The sequence below is a fragment of the Malus sylvestris genome, chromosome 2, assembly GCF_916048215.2.
Source record: "Malus sylvestris chromosome 2, drMalSylv7.2, whole genome shotgun sequence".
In the NCBI taxonomy this organism is placed as follows: Eukaryota; Viridiplantae; Streptophyta; class Magnoliopsida; order Rosales; family Rosaceae; genus Malus; species Malus sylvestris.
Window position 1 is genome coordinate 31,061,064 of NC_062261.1, and position 26,285 is coordinate 31,087,348.

Consider the following 26,285-nt stretch of genomic DNA (forward strand, 5'->3'; position numbering starts at 1 on the left):
TTCAGTACCATTGGACAACATAATACGGGCTTTTCCGTATCCTTCTATTAGGTTGGATGGGCCTGAGAGGGTTGTCAGAGGTGCATTTTTAGATACGAAGTTAGTAAAATAGTGTTTCTCACGCAATATGGTGTGTGTGGTGGCACTATCAACATGATAACTAACTTCCCCACTAGTCATACCTAGAAATAAATTAATTGAATTGGTCACATGCATAAATATAATTTCATTCATTCAATTAATCAATTCGAGAAATAATATCCATAAAATAATAATCCATAATTCAAAACAAACCAAAACCAAACAAATTATTCCAAATACTTAGAAAAATTGTCCAAAAATTAAACCATAGACCTAAAATTTAGGGGAGGGGTTCGGCCACTCCTAGTGGGTTCGACCACTAGGGGTCTAAAACGCCCTAACATGTCTTAGAAAAATAAAACTTTATTCTTCCATAGGAGCGGATGCCTCTTGAAACTCTGAAACCTCCAAAGTTGTAGTAGTATCTTCAGGATGTTTTACATGCACAAAGTTGGTCTCATGACAGAAATGATACTTGGCAATAACCTAGGGGGTAGCTCAACATACATGTGACCAATGATCATTTGATCCACATCGATAACACATGTCCAGTTCAGTGGAAGTCGATTGAACGATATATTTTCCCTTATTCTTGAAGTTTCAAGCCTTAGGGGCAATGGTTTGGCGCTTCTGGGTCAAATTACCTCCCTTAGGTGGGCATCTGTTTTGTTGACCTTGGGCCCATGGTGGGGCTTGCTACCCATTTCCATGGCCACGACAGGGTTTCCATTGGTCGTGGTTGCTAGAATTAGTCGAATGCACTTCAGGCAGAGCGTTCGAGCCAGTTGGTCGAGCTTGGTGATTCTTCATCAAAAACTGGTTCTGCTTTTCAGCGATAAGTAAACTAGATATAAAATCCAAAAATTTGGTGAACTTCTGTGCCCTATATTGTTGCTGCAAGACAATATTGATGGCATTGAAGGTCGAATAAGTATTCTACATGATATCTTGTTCGGTTAAGTCCTCTTTACATAACTTAAGCAGTGATCGGATTCTACAAACTTCAGAGTCGTATTCATTCACGGACTTAAAGTTTTAGAAGAATAAATGCTTCTAGTTGTGTCTTGCTTCAGGCAAGTAAATGTCTTTCTAGTGATTGAAGCGATCGGCCAGAGCAAGCCAGAGGGTATGTGGATCCTCTATGAGGTACTCAGTCTGCAATGTATCATGGATGACACACCCTAACCCAAATCGAGGCGTGCTGGCTATCACGTGAGGGTGACATAGCCATGTGTATAGTGCAAAAGTGATAATGATGCGAAAATGTGAGTAAATAAAAACCAAACTAACTAATTTACACTATACTAATATATAAGTGCTAATGAAAATATTTAAGTATAGTAACACTTATTCAGAGCGTAGGTAACCTAAGTGCAGTCCAGCAGGTCAAGTATACAATACCTGAGAGATGATCCTACAATATTTATAGTCTGTCAGAACCGCTGTCGACTCCTCGTAAGCCACTAACAAGCATGCCTACCTAGAACCTGGAAGGGCGCAAAACAGAAAGTGTGAGTGGGCAAAAACAAAGTTTTTATAACCATTTCTCTTTCCAATAGTAATAACCTCTCGCCATAAAACATGTATAGTTTCCCAGAAAATAGAATACATACATATATCAAAACCATACTCGAAAATTGTGAAATTCAAATATATGCCATGTCAAATATCTCAGTATAATAATTAAGTAAACCAAGTGAAGTAAATCGATGTAAAGTGATATGTCAGCCGGATCTACCTAATGTGGCATGTACGACTGAACCTATAGCTCATCAAGTATGCATGCACACGAGTCAAAACCACCTAATGTGGTCTGTATGACAGGGCTAGGTGTAATAAGTACACTCAAGTGCTACAATCATGTGAAGGCTGTGCGATAAATCGCGGGTCACCTATGAGTCGGAACCACCTATTGTGGTCTGTACAATAGGGTTTTGCACAAAACTTAAATCCAACGTGAGTGTGCGGTGCAGAAGGTGAACATCACGTGAATGACTGTGCCCTGGGGCGGGAGCACTAACACCGGGGTGCAGGTTTATGAGCTCTAAATGCATCTATGTATAACCATCATAATGCAACTCACAATTAATAACACATATACTCACATATATGTGAAACAACTATTTTAACATTAATTTTAAGCACATACTCAAAGGTTCTAAAATCAACGGAATATGGTCGGAAAATCATTCGACAGTCCGACTAGGCCTGTAACTCGATAAACCCAAGTGTCCCAATGTCAAAACTACTCCAAAATTGTTCCAACGTACCAGAGAAGTTAGAAATATACCTTCTTAAGTCTTAAAACTAGCTAAAACTTTTGCAATCACGTCAGAGAAATTCACACTCCTCGTCGAAGTTCGAGTATCTCGAGTTCTACAAGTCCTCTCCTCAAACCAAGGGTACGACTCGACTCGTGAGGTCAAAGGAAGCACGATAATGCTAACCTTACACTCGATTTGTGAAGTTTTGGAAGGATTTGGGAGCTATGAGCTCAGGTTGTACGGAAAGAGAGAGTTCGAGAAAGAAGGAGAGAGTAGGGAAGATGGAGCACATGTGTGTATGTGTGTGTGTCCTTGTCACGGATTGGGCAATTTTAAATTGCCATAATATCTATTGGGTTGCAAGCTTAGGACAACCATTAGATCCAAAACAACCCTACCAAGTTTTTATTCTAACCCAAGAAAATAGGAGACGAAATAATTGGTCTGTTTCCTTAGCCCGCTTATATGTTCACATCACATCGTTTCAAGGGAAAAATTGTCATTTCCATGATTTCGGGGATATAATATATTTTATTTCGGGACGGGTCGTCACAATGGATGTGTCTTCAGATGAAGATCATAACAATAACTTTCTGAGCTTCGTTGACGGGTTCATCATCGATAGGTTCCTTGATAGTAGCTCTAAGACTTTTTACAATAAGATGAAGCTTCACATCTTGAACCCACTTTAGGTAGTTTCTTTCAGAGACTTCCAGAGCGATGAAATCGAGCTTGTTCAAGTTCGACATGTCCTTAAAATGAAGGGTACAACAAAACATGGTTAGTCGTATGGAAATCCATAGATATATATCCTAGAACATGCGGGTTCTATAGACATGTATTGGTTTAATTTAAGCATGAAAGCTATGGGTTTCATGTGGTAAGTTTTGAATGAAAACTTCGGGTTTCAAAGACATTAAATTCAAAACTACATGTTTGATTTAGTTATGAACATTCAGTTCATATATAGGGGTACATGCAAGAACACATAATACAATATACAATAAAATGTAGTGAATTTGTTGATTGCTTTAGGAACCCAAGTGTGAGTGCATCGGGACTACGAAAGATAGTCAACAGTTCAAAGACACAAAATAATTTATTGAATCGTTAATTGCCAAAAAGTGAATGTCAGGTCAATAATTTTGGATTAATTATCAGACTAATGGAATGCTGGTCACTTTAATTAATTCAATACATCGTAACCATTCAGGTTTGATCGTAGAAGCAAAAATAATAATAACATTCGGGTTAAAATTATAGAGAATGCAAAAAATAGCATTGAACTTGAAAAACTATAGCCCAAGCTTGGTGGGTTGGGTTGCCGTGTGCAGGGCAAGGCCCTAAAAAGGCTTAGTGGGCCTCGGGGTATCATGCATCCAAGCCACGGGTCGTATATAGGAAGAAACCCAGTAGCCCAAGCTGCTGGTTTTTGGGCCAAAATAAGGTAGGGGGTCATGGGCCCAACACGGGGGCTGGGTTGGGGTTTGCCCGTAAAGCCCAGCCCGGGCTGGCTTCGGTTTTGGGCTTGGGTGCGAGAAGCCTAGCCAAAAGGCTGGCTTCGGATTGCGAGCTGAGGCACGGGGGCCCAGTAAGCTGCATGTGAGCCGGGGCTAGGACAAAGCCCAACAAGCACAAAGACTTGCTGGCAGGTTAGGTCAAGCTGCAAGGGACGGCCTAACAAGGCTGTAAACCTGCTGGTGAGCTAGGGGCTTCAGGTCTGTTGAAAACTTAACCCAGGCTGAAGCCTGGTTGTTTGTGCAAGAGTAGCAAGTCCATGGGGCTGTTGCACGGTGGTCCATGGCATCGAAAACGATGTTGTCCTAGTGATGGCGTGGCTACAGGCTAGCCATGTTGGCTCGGCGGCGCGGCGTGGAGTTGTGTTAAATCCTAATTTTTTTTTAAATTCTAGCATTAAAAACCCTAGTTGCTTCTAAATTAATTTTGATGCTTTGATTCATAAATTCCACATAGCATAATTCGTATTGCATGAACAAATATATTTATTGACAAAATATATGAACACATATGCAATATATATAATTGAAAGGAAAATATAAATACGGGGGTTAATGCATCATGAAGAATGTTTTCATGCTTCAATGTCGTTTCAAATATCTTAATTTATTTTAAAAGAACCTGATTGGCAGAAAATAATTAAAAGCCTTTGATAAGTAGAAGAAAGTCTCATCCACGATCCTTCAATTCCTTAGCTTCTGCCAATAGCTTGCTGATAACGTGTTGTATGCCTAATTGACTGAATTGTATTTAGGAATAGAGAGGGAGATAATCGTCCACAAGAGAAAGAAGAGAGAGATGTAATTCTGGAGTGTGTGTTGTATCATCAAATTGTGTCTTTATTTACAGTAGTAGGCAAGGAAGAAAATATCGGTAACATCAGAAATATCGGTAGTCCAAAAACACGGAAATATCGGGATAATATCGATATCGATAAAAATTACATGGAAACCACGGATATTGTAAGAAAAACTTGGAAATTTTTATTGAAACTTTGCAGGATGTTTATTTAGTCAATTATCTATTAGTTTATCACAAAAAATTGGAAGGAAATGCATTGCATGATGGATTTAACATTATCAAGTTGATTATATAGCGAGCTGACAAACATTGTGAGTGTAGAAAATATGTAGTAATTAATGAAAGAAGTTTAAACACATCATAATCATTTATATATAATGAATTAGTATAATATTTTACACACACACATACCTGGGATAACACACGCACACGATTTTGAACTTTGGCAGTATGAAACCACTCCACCTTTTTGTCTTGTCAATCTTTTTTTCACACACACACACAGTTTGACAATAAGAAACACTCCACCATTACTTTTTGTCTTGTCAATGTTTTTTTTCACACACACACACACACACCTTTTTTCTCACACACGCACACACGCAACACACACACACATACGCATACCCTCAGTCTATCCTTCTCCCTCAGTCTCTCCACCCTCAGTCTCTCGATCGATCCTTCTCCATCCTTCTTCCCTTAGTCTCTCCTTGTTTCTTCTTCGGTTCTCCCCCCATCTCTTCTCTGCAACTCACCTTCCCAGAGCCTATTCTTCTCCCTCAGTCTCTCGATCGATCCTTCTCCATCCTTCTCCCTTAGTCTCTCCTTGTTTCTTCTTCGGTTCTCCCCCTATCTCTTCTCTGCAACTCACCTTCTCCCTCAGTCTCTCCTTGTTTCTTCTTCGGTTCTCCCCCCCATTTCTTCTTCGGCTGCCGTTGCGATGACGACGGAGGATCCTCGGCGATATTATGGCTAATATCGCGATAATATCGCTAATATCGCGATATTATTACGATAATTAAGTGTAAACGTTGAAAATATCGCTATGTAAAAATAACGATATTATCGGCGATATATCGATATTTTCTTCCTTGGTAGTAGGAAAGATTAAATCATTACCCTAATAGGATTACAAGTTTACAACTTATAGGATATTAACTACAAAAGGAATATTCCAATATATCCCTAAATACACTAGGACTTACACAGTCACATCCATAATCTAATAGGACTGCAACAATTACATAATTTTTTATTGGCCAAATCGGATAAATGATTCCTGTGGTCATAAGGTATTCAAAGATAGCCCCTATGCTAATAAAACTCTGATTTAAATCCCTGTGGTGTACTCCGTTAGCAAATTTAGTCCAAAAGTGATTTTTCCATTAATTATTTAATACATAGGTAAAATTGTATTTTAACGTGTGCACCTTCTTCTTCCTCGTCTTTATACTGTCCAAATTAAAAGCTCATCTATCAATGTCTACATACCTTGTTCTGCTTGAGGACCAAATAGCATCAAACTTGAAGGTCTTTTTGGTGACCCCATTTGATTTGACAATGAGCTCACCATCTCTAGCAGATTCAAAATCAATAGCCATTGAAGCTCCTGCTGCAACTTCATCAGTGTTTAGACTAAATTTGCTAACGAAGTGTATCACAGTGGTTTAAAACCGAGTTTTTTAAGCACATGAGCTATTTTCCGAATACCTTATGATCACATGTATCATTTATCCGATTTGATCTTTTTTATTAGAACTCAATTTTAAATTTAAAGGAAAACTAATGAAAATGACTTGAAAACTTTGAATTTTAACAATAAGGATAAAATAAAGAATCAAGTAAATAATACCATGATTGATTTTTTAAATTAAAAATATAATTTTTCGTTAAAATAAATAGTACGAAGAACTTTTATCCTAAATTTAATCCCCTCGATCCCCTCTCTCCCCTTGCTGGCTGCTGGACTCAGCAGTCAAAAAGTCAGCCCCTAAATTGGAGTGGGACCCACAGCCATTCCTCTTTCCCCCACAGAACCTCCACGACTACAGCCCCAAGCCTCCAACGCCCAAAAACCCCACCAAGTCCCTAGAATTCACGGGTACTTTGTCTCCCTACAATTCGATCTCTTCCTCCTCGATCGCTCAATGCTGGTACGTCTCTCTTGCGTTTCGTTTTGCGTCTAGCTTCTCTTTCCCCGAATTTTGTATTTGCGAGGGAAATTCAGGGTCAATTTGGTGCAATTTCCGAAAACCCTAATTTTTAGTAGCTTAATTCCAGGGTTTGCATTGTAATATTGGGTATCTTTCTTAATTTGGTATATGTCCAATTTCCGAATTATTTTGAAGTTAAGCTGTTTACGTGCTTTACAGAGTGGTAAACAGTTGATTTAATTGTAAAAAAAGAAGAAGAGCAATTTATGAATAATTGTAGTTGTTGAGTTGCTTTTGTTGGTTGGTTAGAAGAATTTAGGGAAATTGGTGGATTTATAATTTGGAATCTTGAGTATCTTTTCCAGTTGTATGGGACACTTGGTAAAGGTAGCTTTTTGGTCAACTCTGTTTTGAAGAAATCAATTCTGTTCTTGGAAAGTGAACTTACCCTAAGTTTAACATCGAAACCGGGTGGTGTGACATTGTGGGGTGGAAGAATGTTTTACCAATTGCTGACATGTACACGGCACTGTATTATTTCTGACAATGATTCTTGTTATCTTTGACTTTAATGTGTAGATTTTTTTCTGTGTATATGTAAAGAACAGAGTTTGTATTTGGTTTTGTACTAATTTAAGCTGAATGGGTATTGTAGATGTGGTCAGATAAATTCAGAATGGGCATTTATTTATGGATATGATTTGTCCAGTACTTGTAGATCACCGCATTTGAAATTGTTTCTTTAGTGAGCTGAACTAGTTTTATAGGAAGAAAGTATTTGTTGATATGAGCCTGTTCCCTTGGGCCTGAGTAATGGCGGGAGGTGCGAGATTTGAGATGAGTTCAGCCAGTCCAGAGGACTTGGCCTTTGCTGGGGGCCACCCAAATCGGCTGAGGGGAAATTACCCTGGTTCCAGTTTCGATAGGTCTGGAAGCTTCCGTGAGGGTGGTGAGAGTCAGATGCTTAGTTCTGGTGCTAGTACTCCAAGGGGCAATGGTACTTCGGCAGGAAATTTGCCTCCACTACCTCAGTGTTTACTGTTAGATCCAATTACAATGGGAGATCAGAAGTTTACTCCCTTAGGTGAGCTAAGGAGGGTTCTGGGAATACCTTTTGGTGGCAGTGTAGAAGACAATCCATGTGAAGCAGCTAATTTGAAGCTCCACACTCCAGTGGCTACAGAGGACCTAAAATGGTTCAAAGACGGGGTGCTAGTGGCCTCAAACAAGGCCAGGTAATTTAAATAACTTTGAAGTTTCCATTTATCCTTGAATCTGTTTATTTGTGGCTCGAGATCCTCTCTAGTGTTGATGTCCTTTTTTATGAAGTTAAAAAGTTAATCTTTATCTCTCTAATAAATATAGTTGAACATTGTACCTGTAATTCAAGGTTATGTAGTATCGACCTTGTCGAAAGTGGGTAAGCCTTGGGATGTCTCAAGAAGTATTCTCTCTGCTGATGTTACGACAATTTTTGGTCAGGGTTAGAGCGAAAAAGTTGGATGAATCCATAGACAAATTGAACAGGTATTGTGAAGCTTTAAACTTAAAGAAGCAGCAAAGGAGTGAGTTTATAACAAATGAAAGATCGGGTGGGTCAAACTTGCTGAAGGTGGGAGCTTCGAGAAACTCTTCAGATCCTATGAATCAAAGGCTGGAGGTCAGGAATAAGTCTGTCGTGATGAATAGGCGAGTTCGCTCATCGGTCACAGAAATAAGGGTATGTATTCAGAGAGTTTACCTTGTGGTTTGAAGTTAATTGCTATATATTAACATCTAATGCTATAAACAGTGGCAAACATACATTAGTGGAATTAGTCTTCCCGTTTTCACTCTCTTAAATTATTAAGAAATGTAAGTTTTATAGAAAATAAAGGAAGATGCAGCCTGGGAAAAGAAAATCAAATTAAAGAAAAGGCTTGAACCCATAACATAGGCATGGGAATTTGAAACAACAAAAGGTCACTAGAAATGAAGAATGTAAAAAATTTAACTGGTGTTGAAATAGCACTAAATGTTTCTGATAGAAAGTAGTACCACCCTTTCAGGTTTAACATTATCCTGAGCTGGAAGTCTGAATACATTGACTATAAATTTTTTAGGTTTCAGCTTGAAAGTCTTTATATCCTCGCAAATCTCTAACTTGTTTGAGATTCTTAGGGTTTCATGGCTAGTTACATTTGTTACTTAATTTTGAATCTTGTTTCCATAACATGTACATTTGGGATAACTTTATTTTTTTAGGCTGAAAGCAAAAATAATGTGCTGACAAGGCAGCCTGTGGTCATGGGAAAAGATAGGGATTCTGATCTCATTGAGGAAAAGATTCGCAGACTACCTGCTGGAGGGGAAGTATGGGATAAGAAAATGAAAAAGAAGCGTTCTGTAGGCACAGTATTTAGCAGGTCCATGGATGGTGATGCAGAGCTAAAGCGAACCTTGCATCATAAACCTAATGAGGAGCCTTGTCCCCAAGCCTGTGATGCCCAAAGTTTCAGGTGACTTTATATGTTAACAAACATCCACCACCACTTTATAGAACCAAGAAATTATATAGTCACTATGTTTGTATTAGAGGTATATTTATCATATATACTGGCAGCATAGTTGGGTGTTGTGATGACATGCTGTAGTTAAAACTTATTAGATGTTCTTGTTGTTCTTTAAAATCCCTTTTTTTACCTGTAAAGTGTAAAATCGAATAGGAAAAAAGTAGCCACCACTTGAATTGCCATTTTCTTTATTTTGTCATATTCTGGACATTTCCCTTCAATGTGTAAAGACCCAAGGGTTGAGTGAAATAATGTTTTGTGTTTGTTATTCTAACAAACCTATGGTGTATGAATTGTTTTTGAAACATTTTATTCTCTTCTTAGTGAAGTAGAGGTTTGATCATTCAGTATTCAGGGTTGTATGGTTGTGGTTTCCTTTTGAAATTGTCTTGTTTCATGCAGTAATCTTTTTACTGGTTTTGCCTCCTTATTAGGCTGGTTTGCTATTAGCTATTAAATAAAACGAGAAATTTCTCCACTCTTGCAGATCAGGGTCATTTACTGGTGGTAATGGCATTAATAAGTTAGATTCTAATTCCTTGCCTTCCAATGCAAATGGTCGTATTATGCTCAAGAATGAGTTGGACAAGGTCTCTCTTTCAAGGAATTTAACGTCTGGGTTGACTAAGGAGCGACTTGTACCAAAGGGAAACAATAAGTATGTGCTCATACTATGCTTTTGAAAGAGTTTCTTGTAGCTGCATTGAAGGTTTCTTTAACTGGCTATTACTAAATATTTTTATGTCTGATCTGGTGACCACTCTGTTCAGATTAAATGTTCGCGATGATAGTCAAACACTCAATCCTGATCCAGTGCCAAAAGGAAAGGCTTCAAGGGCGCCAAGAAATGGCCCTGTAACTGCATGCACCTCATCTTCTGGTCGTCCTCGCACATCTGGAACACCTGAGGGATGGGAACAACCTCCAAGTATAACAAAAAATCATTCGGTGAGTGGGGCTACCAATCGCAAACGTCCTATGCCTACAGGATCAACCTCTTCCCCCATGGCTCAATGGGTTGGTCAGAGACCACAGAAAATGTCTCGAACCAGAAGATCAAATCTAGTGTCGCCTGTGTCAAACCATGAAGTGCAGATGCCCTCAGAAAGCTGTTCCCCTTCTGATGTGGGTGGTAGATTAAATTCTTTTGGGACCAATGGGCTGCTTCAGAAGAGTGTTGCGATTGGCACCAAGCAAATAAAAATTAAACAGGAAATAGTTTCATCTCCTGCCAGATTATCTGAAAGTGAAGAATCTGGTGCTGGTGAAAATCGTGAAAGTAGATTGAAAGAGAAAGGACCAGGTTGCAGTGAAGTAGATGAGAAGGCTGTGAATGATGTTCAGAATACTGGTTCTTCAATAATGCCTACAAAGAAGAATAAATTGCTCAATAAAGAGGAAACTGGAGTTGGTGTTCGGAGACAGGGAAGGAGTGGAAGGGGATCATCAGTTTGTAGGGCTACAACTGTAACTATAAGGGAAAAATTGGAGACTCCAACCTCAGCAAAGCCATTCAAAAGTATGAGGCCTGGTTCCGATAAAAATGGAAGGTGATAACTAATTTATTTGTTCATTAATATTTTCTTTCAGAATCATATGATCTATATTTTATCACTTTAGCATTTTCCTGTTAAAGCAAACCTCGACGGTATTATGTTTAAGCTTTGTATTTTTTCTTATTTCAGTAAGGCAGGGCGTCCTCCTCTGAAGAAATTGTCAGAGAGGAAGGCGTTTGCTTTTCCGGGCCATATATCTACCAACGGTTCCCCTGATTGTGCAGGTAGAGTACCAGCATTTTATTTATTGGTATATTTTGATTAGGCCTCTTTACTATTTCTTGTTGTACCAGTACCAAAAGGTTATTAATAGAGAAATGATTCTTTTAATTTTCTCAGGGATCAAACAGTATTAGGGTTTGGATACTTGGCTAATTACATTTCTGTATAGGGAATTTTTAGTAGCACTAAAAAGTCATTCTGCACTCCTCCATCCCTTATTTACATCACCAGGGAGGATTGCAGGATGATCTTTTTTTAGTGCCAATAGCAGCTTCCTTCTGTATATTGTGCCATCTGTCGAAGTTTTACCTTTCATTTGGATATGCATGTCCGTACACTCCATGAATGATAAGAATCATCAATGTTTTAAAAAACTAGCCTTGGGGCGCGCCTAGGGTGCCTTTGAGGCTGGGCGCCAAGGCTAACGCCTCTCTTTTGAGGGAGTGGGCGGAAGGCGTCGTCGGAGCCACCTAGGCGCGCCTCAGGGGATTCTTTTTTTTTTTTTAGGTTTGAACTACCTCATACCTCTTCCTTGCACTATCGTCTCTCTGCGTTTTGTTTCTGATTTTTATTTTTTTATATAATGGATGTGTGTGCTCTCTGCGTGCATTGTTATATGTGTGCTCATTGTGCTTTTCATCCTCTATTATATATATATGCATATATATATATTATATAATAAATGTATATATATGTGTGTGCTCATGGTGATTATTGATTAATAATTTTTTTTTAATATAATATATGAGTACGCTTAGTGTATATATTAAAAAATTTAGGTCCCGTGAGGTTTCACCTCACGCCTTGGCCGGGCTATCCCTCGGGCGCCTCGCCCACGCCTCATGCTTTTAATACACTATCATTATATGATTTCAAACTTCTTTAGAGAGTTATACTAATTTCTTTAGATTTTTTTCCAACACAAATAAATTACAATATATGTACTGCTTTGGCTCTTTGAAACTTAAAGGCTGCAATGATATGCGGTTGCTTATGATGTTTCAGGTGAGCCAGATGATGACCATGAAGAACTTCTGGAAGCTGCAAATTTTGCCTGTAATGCCAACAGTATGTTTCTGAGACTAATCTATAATTATGTGTGTACATTTATTATACGTTTAAATGTGCATTATAACTATGTTTATTTCCTATACAGTAAATATGTTTTTTTCCTATACATTTTCATAATGGTATTGCTTAGTTGTTTTTGCAGATTTGGCCTGTTCAAGTTCATTTTGGACGAAAATGGAACCAATTTTTGGTCCTGTCAGTTTAGAGGTGGTATCCTACTTCAAGGAGCAGGTAGAAGCTAGAATTTATCACTACATCTCACTCAAGAAAATTTCTTTTATTAGGTTGCTTTGGTCCCTGACTAATGCTTTCCCTATTTTTATGTTTACTCAATTCAGCTCATATCTGTGGAGGAGAATGATGAATGCCTGTCTCTGATGTTAGGCAATGCCAATAATGTTTCGGTAATGTCTAGCATGTACTTTCATTGACAGAGGCTTTTGATATCTGATTTCTATCTCTGCCATCTTTCTTTACACTAAATCTTGGTTATTTTCCATCCAGTGTCATATGTTATGTGATTGAGACTTGTATTTTGTATCTCATCCTAAAGTGTGCCACCTCAGACATCTATTTAAGCTTCAGTTTTTAGGCATTCATTAGGATTTTCAAATGTTCAGCAACGCATTTTCCTTCTATGCTTGTGCAAACTCTGCAAACACTATCCTTCTTTTAAGTTAATGTTACAAAAAGGGTGGTTGTGCAAGTGGTTTAAGTTTTGAAATTGATGATTTTCTTGCAAAGGACATACACCGATAAAGGGCAAGAATGAAAAAGAAGACATTATGAACGGGGTTATTCTGTGTATGATGTTAAATTATTCTAACCAGCTTTGCTTAGTTTCTACTTTACTATTACTTGTGTCTGAGGAAGACAAATATCCTGCCGAGCAGGATACCAACTGTGATGTTAATTATGAAGTTATGTTGTTTCCCAGGGTGATATTGTGCATGAAGAGAACTTTTTGTCCAAGACTCTTATTTCTCGACCTTACAAGTGCAACGTGCAAGACCAAATTCAAAAAGGAGGTGTATCTTGTGGACAATTAGACTCAGAAGGAATGAAGAAAGTGCCTCCACTGTACCAGAGAGTATTATCGGCTCTAATCATGGAAGATGACATAGAAGAATTTGAAAAAGACATTCACTGGAGAACTATGTCTTTACAATATAATGGGGACAATTCTCCTGGTGTTACATGTGCCTCTATTAATGTTGAGCCAAGGAACAGGATCGGGATCCAGTTTGCAAATAATACAGATTTGGGTTTGCAGACTCTCAAGCAATGTTCCATTGACAGTTACCCTTACAATGGGGATAGTGGCTTCATGAATGCCACAGGAATCTGTAATCAATTATACAGTAATGATTATTCAAAAGTAGATTTTGGAGTATTGCGTTCAGAGAGTGGGATGTTCCCTGTGTTTTCCGAAAATGGTGCCGATGGGTTACTACATGTGGGTACAAACTCTCCAAGAATTTCTTCCTCTGATTGCCCGTATGAGCAGATGCCTCTGGAGGACAGACTCTTGTTGGAGCTACAAAGTGTTGGCCTGTATCAAGAAACAGTGGTAAGGGCTTACCCTATGCAAGTGATGATGTATACGTTTTCAGCTCCATGACCATAAAGTGTATTTTCACATTACTGGGTATATCAGGGTCAGTCCTTTTTCTGCTGGAAATTTGCATGTCATCCAGTGCTGAATTAGGATTGGGGAAATACTTTGAATTCTGTTGCCTTTTTCAATCCCTTTCCTACAATAATTTAGCTACTTACTGTTTGCGTTGTCTCAGCCTGATCTAGCAGATGGAGAGGATGAAGCAATTGATACAGATATTCTTGGACTACAGAAGCTACTTCACCAACAGGTTATGGCTCTTAGATATCACCTCTTATGAACACAACCGCGTTTTCACATTTTTGAACTGAACTTTCTCCTCATTCATATGATTGCCCATTTTTGTCTTGCAATTGGTCCATTCCGAGTTATGTCTTCATTTTTCCTATGTTATCTCATAGTTTACTAACATAAATTTTATTCTGATTCTTCTGACTTTGTAGGTTGATGGGAAGAAGATACAGTTAAACAAATTTGTTGCAGCAATTGAAGAAGGCATGGAGATCGAAAGACGGTGTGATATTTAATACTTTAGATGTTTTCTAGAAATTTATAGTATAATATATTTTATTGTACGAAAATCAACACAAGAACTGATTCATTGATTCTGTAGAAGTTTTAATCATGTGGCTAAATTGCAGGCGCCGGGAGCAGGTTGCTATGGACAAGCTTGTTGAGTTGGCTTACAGAAAGCTTCTGGTACTTTTTTTTCAATTTGCTTATTGGGATGGGATTCAAACTTGCATGTACCAAGCATCAATTACTTACATCTTGATTGATGTGCAAAAATAATGATGTCCTTTAACTGTAGCATGTACCCACATTCTGCTGAATTATAGCTGTAGCATGTTAACTATGAAGTATTACTTTAGACCATAAAAAGGTCTCATTTCTTGTTTCTTAGGCCACTCGAGGAAGTATTGCTTCAAAATATCGGATTGCTAAGGTTTCAAAGCAAGTTGCCATTGCTTTTATGAAGAGGACTCTTGCTAGATGTCAAAAATATAAAGAGACCGGAAAAAGTTGTTTTAATGAGCCTGTACTTCGAGATATCATTTTCGCTGCATCGCTTCCCGGTAGCAACGAAGAAACCATGAAATGCAACGGCTTAAGTTCACCACTTGAAAATCAAAACTCTCAACAAGAAACTGGGGTTTCCGGTTAGTACTTTTTAGTATTTAAACGCTTTGCTTTTGAGGAGTATTTGTTGGTTTAGCATAACTTTTTTTTTTTTTTTGTGTTTGTGTTTGTATATGTTTAGAAATTTATGTGCCACAGTTTACATGTTTTGCAAGATATTGAAAGCAGTTGTATAGTTAGAGGCCATATATATCAGACAAAACCAATACACAGTTTTATTGCTCTCCCATGATTTGGACTTTTGTCCAAACACCTCTTATTTACTTATGGGAGCTGTTGTCGGCACTCCAAAAAGGCCCTCCAAATTTATAAATGTACAAAGGAAATCTGTATGGGGAGGAGTGCACTATTTTGGAGTGCCAATAACAGCACCCTTTATTTATAAACATCTTTCTTGCAGAAACGTAATCTCAGGTGAACTGCTTCTTGTAAATGCCTTCTCTCTTTTCTTTTCACAGGTTCTTCCAATTGGGCGGATGATCATCATAATAAGTATGGCAGGGGTTATGGTATTTCTGGAAGTCTTACCCATCCCTCTGAGCAGGTTACTAAAACTGGACCAATATTGTACAAAGGAAAAAAGAAGGAAGTTCTGCTTGATGATGTTGGCAGCCCCTCCTTGAAAGCTGCATCAAATCTTGGTACTGTGTTGGGCCAAGCAAGGGGAAAAAGAAGTGAGAGAGAAGGGGACAAAGATACATCAGCCAGGAATTCTGTTACCAAAGCTGGCTGTCAATCATTGGGTAACAATAAGGGTGACCGTAAAACCAAAACAAAGCCCAAACAGAAGACCGCTCAGCTATCAACTTCAGGAAATGGGCTGATTAATAATAGCCCTTCAGCTGGATTTGTTGAACTTGTTGGCAACAATAATAATGGTAAACGAGAGGTTGAGCCCGCACGTTATAATGACATTCCTCAGGGTCCTACAGAGACCAAGAAACAAATGGATTTTGCAAACTTGCATCTGAATGAATTAGACTCGATAGAACTAGGAGTAGCCAATGAACTGGGTGGCAACCAAGATCTGAGTACTTGGTTTAACTTTGATGAGGACGGTTTGCAAGACCATGATGCGGAAGGGCTTGACATTCCTATGGACGACCTCTCAGATTTGAATATGCTTCTGTGAGGACGACAGTATACTGTATATTTCCTTGGATTACTTGACCTTTTAGACAAGATTGATGGTGCTATTGTCAGAGGGAAACCTGCCAATATAAGTTATGGCTCTGGCAAACAGGCACATGTAATTATGGCCATTCTTTTTGTATACTCGTCTGAAGAAGTTTAAAATAGGAAAACAAAAACAAATCTCAACTGTTTATGTAATGCAGATAAATTCTCTTGTCATAACAAATAACAGTTTTCTTTTGAGCATAATTTGCGTCTGTTATTTTGCTTTAATCTCGCATTGCTGACTTCATTTCCATGGAAAATAAATTTAAGTGCTAACTCGAATCTGGGTGCCAGTGCTAACTGATAATTACTTTCCTTCCAATATTTATATAATTTTGATATACTATTTGTGGCCGTTATTCTGTATATGTGCACTAATGAGTATGCTATATTTGACAGTGATGGTGGATTATTCATTTACTGTTCTTTTAAAGTTAAATTGCATTTGATTACACTCAGAATTGTTAGTGGATTCATCACTATTATTGCTTTTCTTGGGAAATCAAGTGGAATCTTGTTAACAGGTACATTCTTATTTTGGGCATTAAGGACTTATCTGACTAAAGTGATCATTTGCCTCGTTGCTCAGTTCAGGCACCAGGGTATGCCTTAAAATTTACTATGGACTCCTGATTATTTTTTTGGTCAATACAGGTCTCCCCATAAATGAAGTGAATGCCTGGAAGATCTTAGTAGTATTTGTTATAGTAGGTAAATTTTTTACTCAACGACCTGTTTTGACCCAACAAAGAGATAGGCTCGTTAAAAAATTTAATTCACTCTTGACCAAATAAATCTTTCTGGATTATTTTGATGCTTTGTGTTCATTCTCTTTTTTTAATACTTTTTTATGTCCCTTTATCATTGAAGTTTGAGGCACGGAAACAGGATTTATTAAGGTAGGCTATTTTCTTTCATATCCTATGACAGCTACAATTACTTGAGTTATACCAAAATCAGCTTTTGGGATCAACTATGACTTAACGTGATATCCTGAGTTCTAACATAATTTGGATTTTGTAATCAACTGTTATTTGGCATGATAATGTAGTGTGCTGTACCACCCAACGCATAACCTTGTCGCCCCTACCCTTTTATGGTTATGCCATTACCAATCGTAGGTAACCCCCTATTTATTATCTGGTTGGTGTTTGTACTCTGGTGACCCTTGTAACCTTGTTCTTGGATAGGCCCTATTTTGTTAACTAGAGTGGGACTGGGCCTACACTTGATAGGGAGTATTGAGTTCTGTTGTCAAGTTGTTGAGGGGCTGATCTCCTAACAGCTTAGGCTTTTGGGATTTACAGTTGCTTGGATTTGTTTTGCTACTAGAAAACGGAGAGGTTTTCTGGTTTGTTTTCTGTTTCAGGAGCTTTTACAGCCCGACCTCTGCATATGCAGGTATGTTTCTGTTTCAGGAGCTATTATAGTCTCGGGACCTCTTCATTTGTAGGTAATGTGGTCCCAATGATATAATTTCGTGACTATTTCTTTCTGTTTAGAAACTTGATGGATCTGCAAACATCTGCTTCAAGTTGGTCGTATCTTTTCATGTATTTCATTGGATTGTGGTGGTTGCTTTACTTGAATTTCTCTTCTTGTACGTTGTTGCAGGTTGGATTCTGATAGATGCATGTCCTGAATATAGCTTGTCCACTGTCCCAGCTTGTTCTTTTTTACTGTAAGATGATTGTCATTGCCCTAGCATCTGGCTCTGTTATTTTATCATTAGTTATCCTTGCCCTAAATCTTGTCCTATTTTGCATATATTTTTAGGGGATGGAGCCTCTGGCTCTGTTAATTAGTAGTCATTTCTTGAGGAATGTTTCTCTTTACCTCCCTAATGGATTGTTAATTTATTTCAAATACTAATAGGTTTGAATCCGTTTGAAATCCAGAAGCAGCGAGAAACCACTGTTCTTGCGTGTATTACATTCTCACGAAACATTGTGGCTTTTTGTTTTCATGGTTTCTATTATCTTTCTTTCCTTTCTTAAATATTTTTGTCATTCCTCCCCTTAATTTGAACCAGTATTTACTTATGCATGTTTACAGAGGCTGGTACACTTCCCCTTCAGATTCTTTTTCATCCCTGTGAATCCAATTTCAACACATTTACACTAGTATATTACAATTTTGAGTTGATTCAGTTTGACATTTCCGCCGGAGTGGTGTACAAAAAATGGAGGCCAATGTAGTGTCTCCCTATCCTTCCCTGTTGCCCTTCTCTTTTCTTTGGTGGAATGAGGAAAGGAATGGGGGTCACATGTCTAAGGTATGTTTTCTTGTCGATGTATTAATTATTAATTTGGATGAATGTGATACAATCAGGAAATTATAAATGTGGATCTGTTGGATTTAGAACAATGATGAAAGAGTATTAGCCATTTCAATTATCATTAGATAAACTGTGTTCGTAATTGTATGTAGGTTGAACAGTAATTAGATGACTAACTGGTTTGAATATTGTTGAAAAAAAAAAGAATGGTTTAAATATTGCTGTTTTTTGGCAAAGATGATCATGGACGGGATCCTGAAATGGACAGGCTGGATTGTTGGGCCATATTAGTATGTTACGGATGTTATATAAGTTCGTTATCAGTTGACACTTAAAAAAAGTGTTTTGATACTGTGTAACTTTTGGTAAGATTTCTTCTCTCTTAAATCCTAATGTTATAATGATCATCCAATTTTGGTACTGTGTAACTTTTGGTTGTCATTCCATGAATAAATTCTAAATCTAATAAAGTATAGATGGAATGGGTAAAGATATTAAGAACGATTAGGATATTATTATCAAGGTTTAGAAAGGAAAAAGAACAGTTTGTATATGATTGAGCAGTACACAGGACTCTCTTTTGCTGAGGAATCAGTAGGTTACTATATATAATTTTACCAGATCAATTGATAGTGTACCTTGTATATGAGTGGTGTTCTGCTGATTCAACTGTTGAATTTAATTCTCTAATCATACCCAATGTTTACTTCATATACACGGTACTAGAATTAGTATCCTTAAACCAGAAACGTAACCTTCATCATATGGTTGTGTGGGTGTTAAAAAATTATGTGAATGGGTTGAGCAGTAAATTCAATATTGTTTGAGCATAGAACAAATCCCACAAAAACTTAATAACTGGTGTAACACACTCTAGTTTCCAGCCCCAGTTGCTTTGTGTTATGTGGCTAAAGGTGAACAGTCTCATGATTGATGTACGAGAGCTCTGATATTCAGACAGAGTTTAGGGTGTAACTGTGTAGGATTTACGTTTTACGTAGTTTTAAGGAATACTCGTAACACACTCCAGAATGTTAAGACACTGACCAATTAATATTTAAACAAGGCAGAAAAATATTCAGTTGGAAGGTTAAACTTGTATTTGTCACGAAGATCTCTTGTAAATGTTGTGTGTGTATTTTTATGTATGCAGTTGCTCGCAACTGGAAGTTTGTGGTGGCGTGTGTTCAATCTCGGTAGTACATCAACAAAGGAGGTGTGATCTGCCTTTTGATCTTTTGCTGACAAAGTTCCGAGAATGCACGTCAAAGTATTATCTTGCTGAATCTCAATTTTGGACTTCAGGAAGTCCATGCTTTTTAGATTTCTTGCTGAATCTCAATTTTGGTGTGAAGTTTGCAAAACCAGCAATGAACGAATAAGAAACAAAAGAGCTGCATATTGAATGGAACGGCACGTAGGAGCAGTTTCGTTTCATTGCTATGCTCTTCAATATTTATCATCTGTTTAATTATCATTTTGAGTTCTCTAATTGAATCTGTAGGAATGTCCAGCTGCTGAATGACAACAGAAAATAATGATGAATAGAGCCTGCAGTGTAATTTTGTGACCGCAATTGTCCTCGTGCCTGAACCTTGCTTCAATGGTATTATGCGCGGCAGAATTTTGGATTGAAGCTTTTGGCGATTTGCTTGAAAACAAGATTGGGTAGCCCGTATCTCAGATCGTTGTCTAGGAGAATGGTCATGTTGCAGTGGTGTTTTCGGTAGCTCTGTGACGCCAAGATTGTTTCACGTTGCATTCAAAGACGCTGCTTTTAGTAGTCACCTATAAAATCAGTATACTATCCATTTAATTTTGTTTTTCCTGTTGTAAAGTTTGGAGCCTCCAGCACAAGTGCTTCCATGTTTGGGGAGTTAAGCCAAAGAGCATAATATTAGGCTTTCGTTTGTGTACTTAATATTTTCCAGGTGAATATTTTTCTGTAGGGAAATAGTTTGAGCAAAAACCTTTTCGCTTTCCCCAATTTCTAAGTATTTGGAAGAAAAATGGCAGCAGGCATACATTGCTGCTTGGCCAATTTGCTATTTTGTGTTGATGTGGATTGCAAAAAGTGAATGTGTAGTGAGATGCCACACCAGGCAGCACACCAAGGGCACGCATATCTTGGTCTGCGGGGCTTGGTTTAGAACCCAACCCCAATATGAAAATCAACTTTTTATTAGCAACTTCCAACCATGGTAATTGGTAACCCAAGAGCTTAAGGGCGCACTTTGTGTGATTTCACCCAAGGTGAACAGACCAAGGCTGCCATAACCACCTCACGTGGTTAGGCTTTGTGCAGGCAACCAATCACTTTAACGCCCTGCTTAGTTACAAGCCCAAGCTATTAGGCTCAGGAATATCATAGCATTGTGTAAATCCTTTTAAACATATTTAATATCTCATCTTCGTTTGATGTGAGACTTCAGCAATTATCTAGTAACTACTTTCCCACTTTCCAAGCAATGAAATTCAAAATCCAATACAAAGCGATCGATAGAAAGATCGTAATATTAATTTCCAGGTGAGACGTAGTAGAATTAGAGATTTAAGTGTTCTCTCGTTGTAATACCGACTCCTACATATTTACTTCCAACAGAAGCCTTGCGACTCAAGGAACAGAAGTACCGATAATGCAGTGATTTTGATCTCTTCTGTAAATAGTGAGGAGAATGCTTTATCCTCCTCTTCATAGGTGGTTCAATGGGTCCCTAGCTTTCTGTAAAACTGTAACGAGTTGCTCTACCGTTCTCGAGACAAATCCGGCATTTGGAAGATGAAGAGCTGTTTGATATTCCTCCTCGCCGAACTCCGCCTGTTTTAATGTTCTCATGTAACTCTCAGTAGCTGATCTTGGATGACCCCTAGCAATGGAGACCTGCGGTTTTACCGAAAACTGTTACATAAGGTGAAAACACGATTAATTGCCTCGTGCCCTATAAATGCAATATGCAGCCTTAATGCATCAAAGATGTTAGACTAGTTTAGGGCTAGGGAGAAAAAGAATCTGCAGGACAACCAGATCTTATATCAGCTCTTTAGAAACACGAAAGACATGAAAGAGCGACTAATCCTAGGTTAGTCTTTCTCTTAACATAGGCTGAATGAAACTACCTTAAGTCCTTAAGTACTTTCAAGCAGATCTACCTTTAATCTTAATGTTTCGAGTCTCTAAGTTCCCTCATTTTCTTGATACTTTTGTTACCACACATGTCCCTCCATATGAACGTTATCATTCAACACATAACGTCATGAAATATGGCAATCGATATGGATGTTAGTCATAGAAAACCAACAAAATAACTATGTAACCATGACGATCAAAATAACGCAGCGATATGTACCAAAAAGCCAGAGCTTGCTGAAAAGAAAGACTAGAGAAATACCAAATGTCCCTTCCCTAGCTCGCGAAGCCAAAATCGCCATTCTCTCATAAGCTTCCCCTCAATGTTTACAGAAATATTTGTCCAGCAACTGTGATGAAATTCCACTTTGTCCAAACCATATGCTATACTGCTCCCAATTGCTTTGACGTAAGCTTCTTTCAAACACCAATATCTACGCACAAGAAAAAGGAACTTGCAAATCATCAGCAGCTCAAATTTTTTAACCTCTCCGGGATGCTGTTTGTTTAAGAACTAAATTCTTATAAGACAGAAAAGTTTTCCATTTATGCTCCGATATATAAAAACTTGCATTCCAAACCCGAATGACTCACCTAAACATTCAACTAGAATTAAAAACCTGTATTGAAAGGTTTCTACTCAAATTGACGCATGAGCTTATCCCGGCAGAAAACATAGTGAAAATAAAAGTAAAGTTTTCAGGCAAGGTCTGCTAGCGATATCAAAATTAGCGGTAAAATGTGACTGAAGGAAAGAGCGGTAAAATGTGCTGAGCAAGATGCTCAAGTTAAATCCATAATTTCGCATTCAGGGGAGATATATAGTATTAATCGTAATTGATGTTGAAATAAGATAAGAAAGAGGTCGCACTTGGTGCGATGGCAAGTGCCTTCGCCCATGAGCGGTAGGTCTCGGGTTCGAGACTTGGGAGCAGCCTCTCCATAAATGGGGGTAAGGCTAGCCGACATTCACCTCTCCCAGACCCTGCGTAAAGCAGGAGCCTTGTGCACTGGGTACGATGTTGAAATAAGATAAGAAATAGAGTGTTCCAGTAATTCTCTAGCGGATAACACAGCTTTGCAGTAAGAATACAAGTGTATAACTTATAAGCATACCGAGATATGATCAATTTTTCAACGGATAAAGTAGGCATTTGATTACAAATGAAGAAATAACAAACTGTAACAGATCTAAATGGCTCAACGAACAGATGAAGATTAGGGTACCTGTAAAACTCAGTCAGAATATCATCCGAGGTTCCAGCGTTGAGTATATTATCCCATTCAAAACTTGAAAAGCATGAGGAGAAGTTTTTAACAAACTCAATAGGCGTCTCTTTCTGCGGAATGACTACCGAAACAATGTCCACCCCCACCAGGCACAGAGGTTCCGATGCTATGGCAACATAGTCGCCATGATGCGATGCATTGAAGTTAAAATTGGGAAAATCCACGCAAGCGTGGCCACATTCCTGAAAACAAAAGGACAATATGCATATTCATAGTACAATGAACAAAGATACTAATGCTAATCCGTGATGGTAATACATATTCGGATCTTCATCAAAACCAATTTCAGTCAGACAAAACAAGAACTGATGAGTGTAGTCATACCAGATACGGCTTGCCTTCCAAGGTGCGGTTGATGATAATTTCATGAAACGGAATTGCCAACACTTGATGTGCAAGAGCATACTGAAGCAAGCGGCTCACAAGCGCCCGCTTGCGGTCTTCCATCTGTACAAATCTACCAATGTCAAAATGTAATGTACCTTCGTTAACGGTCTCAAACGATTGTTGATAAATTCAAACCATAACGAAGAGCTTCAATGCTTAATTTCGAAAACAACAGTTCAAACCTCCTCTGTTCATCCATTCTATGTTCCTTATGAAAAGTGAAAACCAGAACACGAGACCAAAAAGAAAGCACAGGAGAGAGAGAGAGAGAGAGAGAGAGAGAGAGGGAAAACCTGGTGACAGATGATTGCTCAAGTGGAGGGAGGAGAGAGAGAGCAGAGGAGAAATCATGGGGAGATGGGTCCCACTCTGATATGTCCACAACCCATCTCTGCACCCCTCTCTCCATTCGTACCAAACAGGCACACGCACAGTTGAAGAAGAAGATGCTTTGTTTGCTTGTTTCGGTTTCTTTCTTTCGTCTCCTGTGGACGGTTGCGCACAAATATTTTGGGTCAACTACGTTTTACCTCCTACTGATTTGAGCCGTTATAAATGGCTTATGAGAATATATTTTTGAGAATTTTAACCAAATATCTTAGATACTGTTTATTTTTAACGTTGATAATATTTTTATTCTAAAAGGTTATTTATAGTATTATTCAGTTACAACATATTTTTGTTCTTTTAGTTAAAACTTAAAATTTTCATCTTATTTTCATTAGTTTTCTTTATATTTTTCTAACTAAAGGTTTAAAATTGTGTCAATTTACACAATTTTTTTTTTTTAAAAAAATTGGGACTATTGAATAGTATAAAAAAGTAAATATTGCATTGGAAAAATACTATTTATTCACAACTGTTAATTGATAAAAAATGGGACTATAGACTATGGAAGACAAACCCAAATTTACACTTTTATTCCCTCTATATATAAAGGTAAATATAAAGGGCGAGAGCAAAATAGTAACTTCAACACAAACCCACTATGTGAGTGATTACTTGATTTCTTATTTTTAGTAGGTAGCACTTTCATTTCTAATTTTTAAGTAAAATATAGATCCAACAAAAAACTTAAAGGCTAATTTTCATACACGTTGGCTTGAACGCAACAACAGGAAAACGCTTTTTTGTGTGTGAGCCACAGCCGAAGAAAAAGGAGGAAAACTCTTTCCACACTCTCTCTCTCTCTCTCTCTCTCTCTCTCTCTCTCTGCCTTTCGCCGTTGGGTTTCCACATCCCCGCAGCAACGAAGCTCTCTCTTCCAAATCCAGGTTTTTTTCCTCAATAGCTTTTATCCTTGTTTCTCATTTTTTCTGGTCATTTTTACCTTTTTAGATTAAATTGGTGTCTGGAATTTAGGGGTTTAGTTTAGGGTTTTTGAATTCCCAAATTATATCATGATTAGGGTTTCTAATTTAGGGCTCTTAATGATCTGTATCAAGATTTTGATATGAAAAAAATAATATAAATTATCCAAATTGTTGTTAAGATTCATTTGGTTAACAATGCAATGTAAGGTCTGCAATCTCAATTTTTGTTTGATTTTAAGTGAAATAATGAAGAAATTAACAATTCATGGTAAAATGAAATATTGAAGAAATTAACTTGAACTTGGGAACTGTGTTAGGAATTATCTTGTGAAACTAACTGCTTATATTAACATGTCCTGACTAAAGTCTTTTTGTCTCTAGGAAGATATTGGCAATATACCAAATCAAAATGTACAGATCCACAGCGAATCGGCTTCTCCGGCTCTTTGGCGCACCCTTGGTTAGCAATAGCAATATCCATATGCTTCAGTTCCGTCCTCTTCAATCCCTCGTTAGTCGTACTCACTTTTCCACCACTGTGAACTCTGAACCATTTGTTGATAAACCCCCTAGTTTTGCAAATTCCACATCATCAACGGCTGGTGAATTCCCTAATGTTTCGAATTCCACGTCATCAACAGCCAGTCACACGAGGAAGTCGAGAGTAGAATACCAAGATGAGCAAGCTCGTGTGCTCCAGGCCTCGCTTCCCCATGTGATAAGGTTGGGATGGAGCGAAGCCGCAATGATTGCTGGTGCAAGGGATGTTGGTGTGTCTCCATCTATTGTTGGATCATTTCCAAGGAAGGAGGGCACCCTGGTGGAGTTTTTCATGGATGACTGTTTGCAGAGGCTTATTGATAGAATCGAGTCCAGTACAGATGAGCTGAAAAGTTTGATACTCAGTGACCGTATCACCAAGCTTATCCGTATTCGCTTAGAAATGCAGGCACCCTACATATCGAAATGGCCTCAAGCTCTTAGCATCCAGGCACAACCAGTGAATGTTCCCACAAGTTTTAAGCAAAGGGCGATGCTTGTGGATGAGATCTGGCATGGTGCTGGTGACGACACCGCTGATTTTCAGTGGTATGTGAAGCGGACTGTCCTCGGAGGAATATACTCCACAACTGAGATTTACATGCTTACCGACGATTCCCCAGATTTTCGTGATACATGGGCATTCTTGGATAATCGGGTGAAAGATGCTTTTGACTTGAAGAAAACCATTCAGGAGGCAACATACTTGGCAGAAGCTGTCGGTGCTGGGATGGGGACTTCTTTCCAAGGATTTGTGAAGAGAGTCTTTCAGGGCTAAGAAATTACGAAAGCATTCTTTTGCAAGCATCAGTCCTTCCTCTGGTCAGTATACTTGAATGAGATGCTGTGTTACTACTTTAGTAGTTTTCGGGGTGGTTCGAAGTTGAAACTGCTGTAAATGTTTTCTTTCTATAGCAGGATCCATTTGTTTGTGAACGGAAGTTCCAGTTAAGCTCTCAAGGCTGCTGTGTTTGAAGGTTACTTTTGGTACTTTCTCCGTAGACTTGTAATAAATAAAATTATAGTCGAAATAAGGTAAAATGGAGGTGTGATTGGAAGCTGTATGGGGGGTTATATGATTTATACGAAGAAAATGCTTAAACTTAAAAATCTTTAGCCATTCAACCATGGATGGTTCGTAACAAGGGTCACTCGCTTTCTTCCAAAGGCAAGTTGGTGTTCTTAGCTTGTTCCT

The 26,285-nt window shown here is 38.2% G+C and overlaps 4 protein-coding genes across 8 annotated transcripts; 3 read left to right on the forward strand and 1 right to left on the reverse strand.

The window, feature by feature from the left end:
* Window positions 1–6,635: 6,635 nt before the first annotated feature.
* On the forward strand, window positions 6,636–16,359 carry LOC126599114 (uncharacterized). Of its 2 annotated transcripts, none has more exons than XM_050265460.1 (16): window positions 6,636–6,817; window positions 7,473–8,052; window positions 8,300–8,537; window positions 9,062–9,315; window positions 9,857–10,027; window positions 10,140–10,919; window positions 11,055–11,149; window positions 12,153–12,215; window positions 12,349–12,449; window positions 12,557–12,622; window positions 13,156–13,788; window positions 14,012–14,086; window positions 14,280–14,350; window positions 14,478–14,535; window positions 14,741–14,996; window positions 15,435–16,359. In XM_050265460.1, the coding sequence occupies exons 2-16, from the start codon at window positions 7,631–7,633 to the stop codon at window positions 16,106–16,108; spliced, it is 3,957 nt and encodes a 1,318-aa protein (XP_050121417.1). In that variant the 5' UTR covers window positions 6,636–6,817; window positions 7,473–7,630; the 3' UTR covers window positions 16,109–16,359. The 2 variants fall into 2 exon arrangements, with proteins under 2 accessions (XP_050121417.1, XP_050121419.1); XM_050265462.1 differs by having other exon boundaries at window positions 12,361–12,449.
* A 137-nt stretch (window positions 16,360–16,496) lies between these two features.
* On the forward strand, window positions 16,497–20,481 carry LOC126599143 (uncharacterized). The gene is made up of 4 exons (XM_050265485.1): window positions 16,497–16,679; window positions 16,810–16,866; window positions 17,770–17,836; window positions 18,211–20,481. The coding sequence occupies exons 1-4, from the start codon at window positions 16,523–16,525 to the stop codon at window positions 18,251–18,253; spliced, it is 324 nt and encodes a 107-aa protein (XP_050121442.1). The 5' UTR covers window positions 16,497–16,522; the 3' UTR covers window positions 18,254–20,481.
* Window positions 20,482–20,783: 302 nt separating this feature from the next.
* Window positions 20,784–23,756, reverse strand: LOC126599126 (uncharacterized). Of its 3 annotated transcripts, none has more exons than XM_050265466.1 (5): window positions 23,531–23,756; window positions 23,175–23,307; window positions 22,788–23,032; window positions 21,823–21,994; window positions 20,784–21,332 (listed from the first exon to the last, which is right to left on the reverse strand). In XM_050265466.1, the coding sequence occupies exons 1-5, from the start codon at window positions 23,644–23,646 to the stop codon at window positions 21,126–21,128; spliced, it is 873 nt and encodes a 290-aa protein (XP_050121423.1). In that variant the 5' UTR covers window positions 23,647–23,756; the 3' UTR covers window positions 20,784–21,125. The 3 variants fall into 3 exon arrangements, with proteins under 3 accessions (XP_050121423.1, XP_050121428.1, XP_050121435.1); XM_050265471.1 differs by having other exon boundaries at window positions 20,784–21,314; window positions 23,531–23,755; XM_050265478.1 differs by having other exon boundaries at window positions 23,175–23,297; window positions 23,531–23,677.
* Window positions 23,757–24,345: 589 nt separating this feature from the next.
* On the forward strand, window positions 24,346–26,200 carry LOC126604142 (uncharacterized). 2 transcript variants are annotated; one of them, XM_050271263.1, is made up of 2 exons: window positions 24,346–24,511; window positions 24,932–26,200. In XM_050271263.1, exon 2 carries the CDS (start codon window positions 24,960–24,962, stop codon window positions 25,866–25,868), a length of 909 nt encoding a protein of 302 aa, XP_050127220.1. In that variant the 5' UTR covers window positions 24,346–24,511; window positions 24,932–24,959; the 3' UTR covers window positions 25,869–26,200. The 2 variants fall into 2 exon arrangements, with proteins under 2 accessions (XP_050127220.1, XP_050127230.1); XM_050271273.1 differs by having other exon boundaries at window positions 24,347–24,511; window positions 24,936–26,200.
* Window positions 26,201–26,285: the final 85 nt, after the last annotated feature.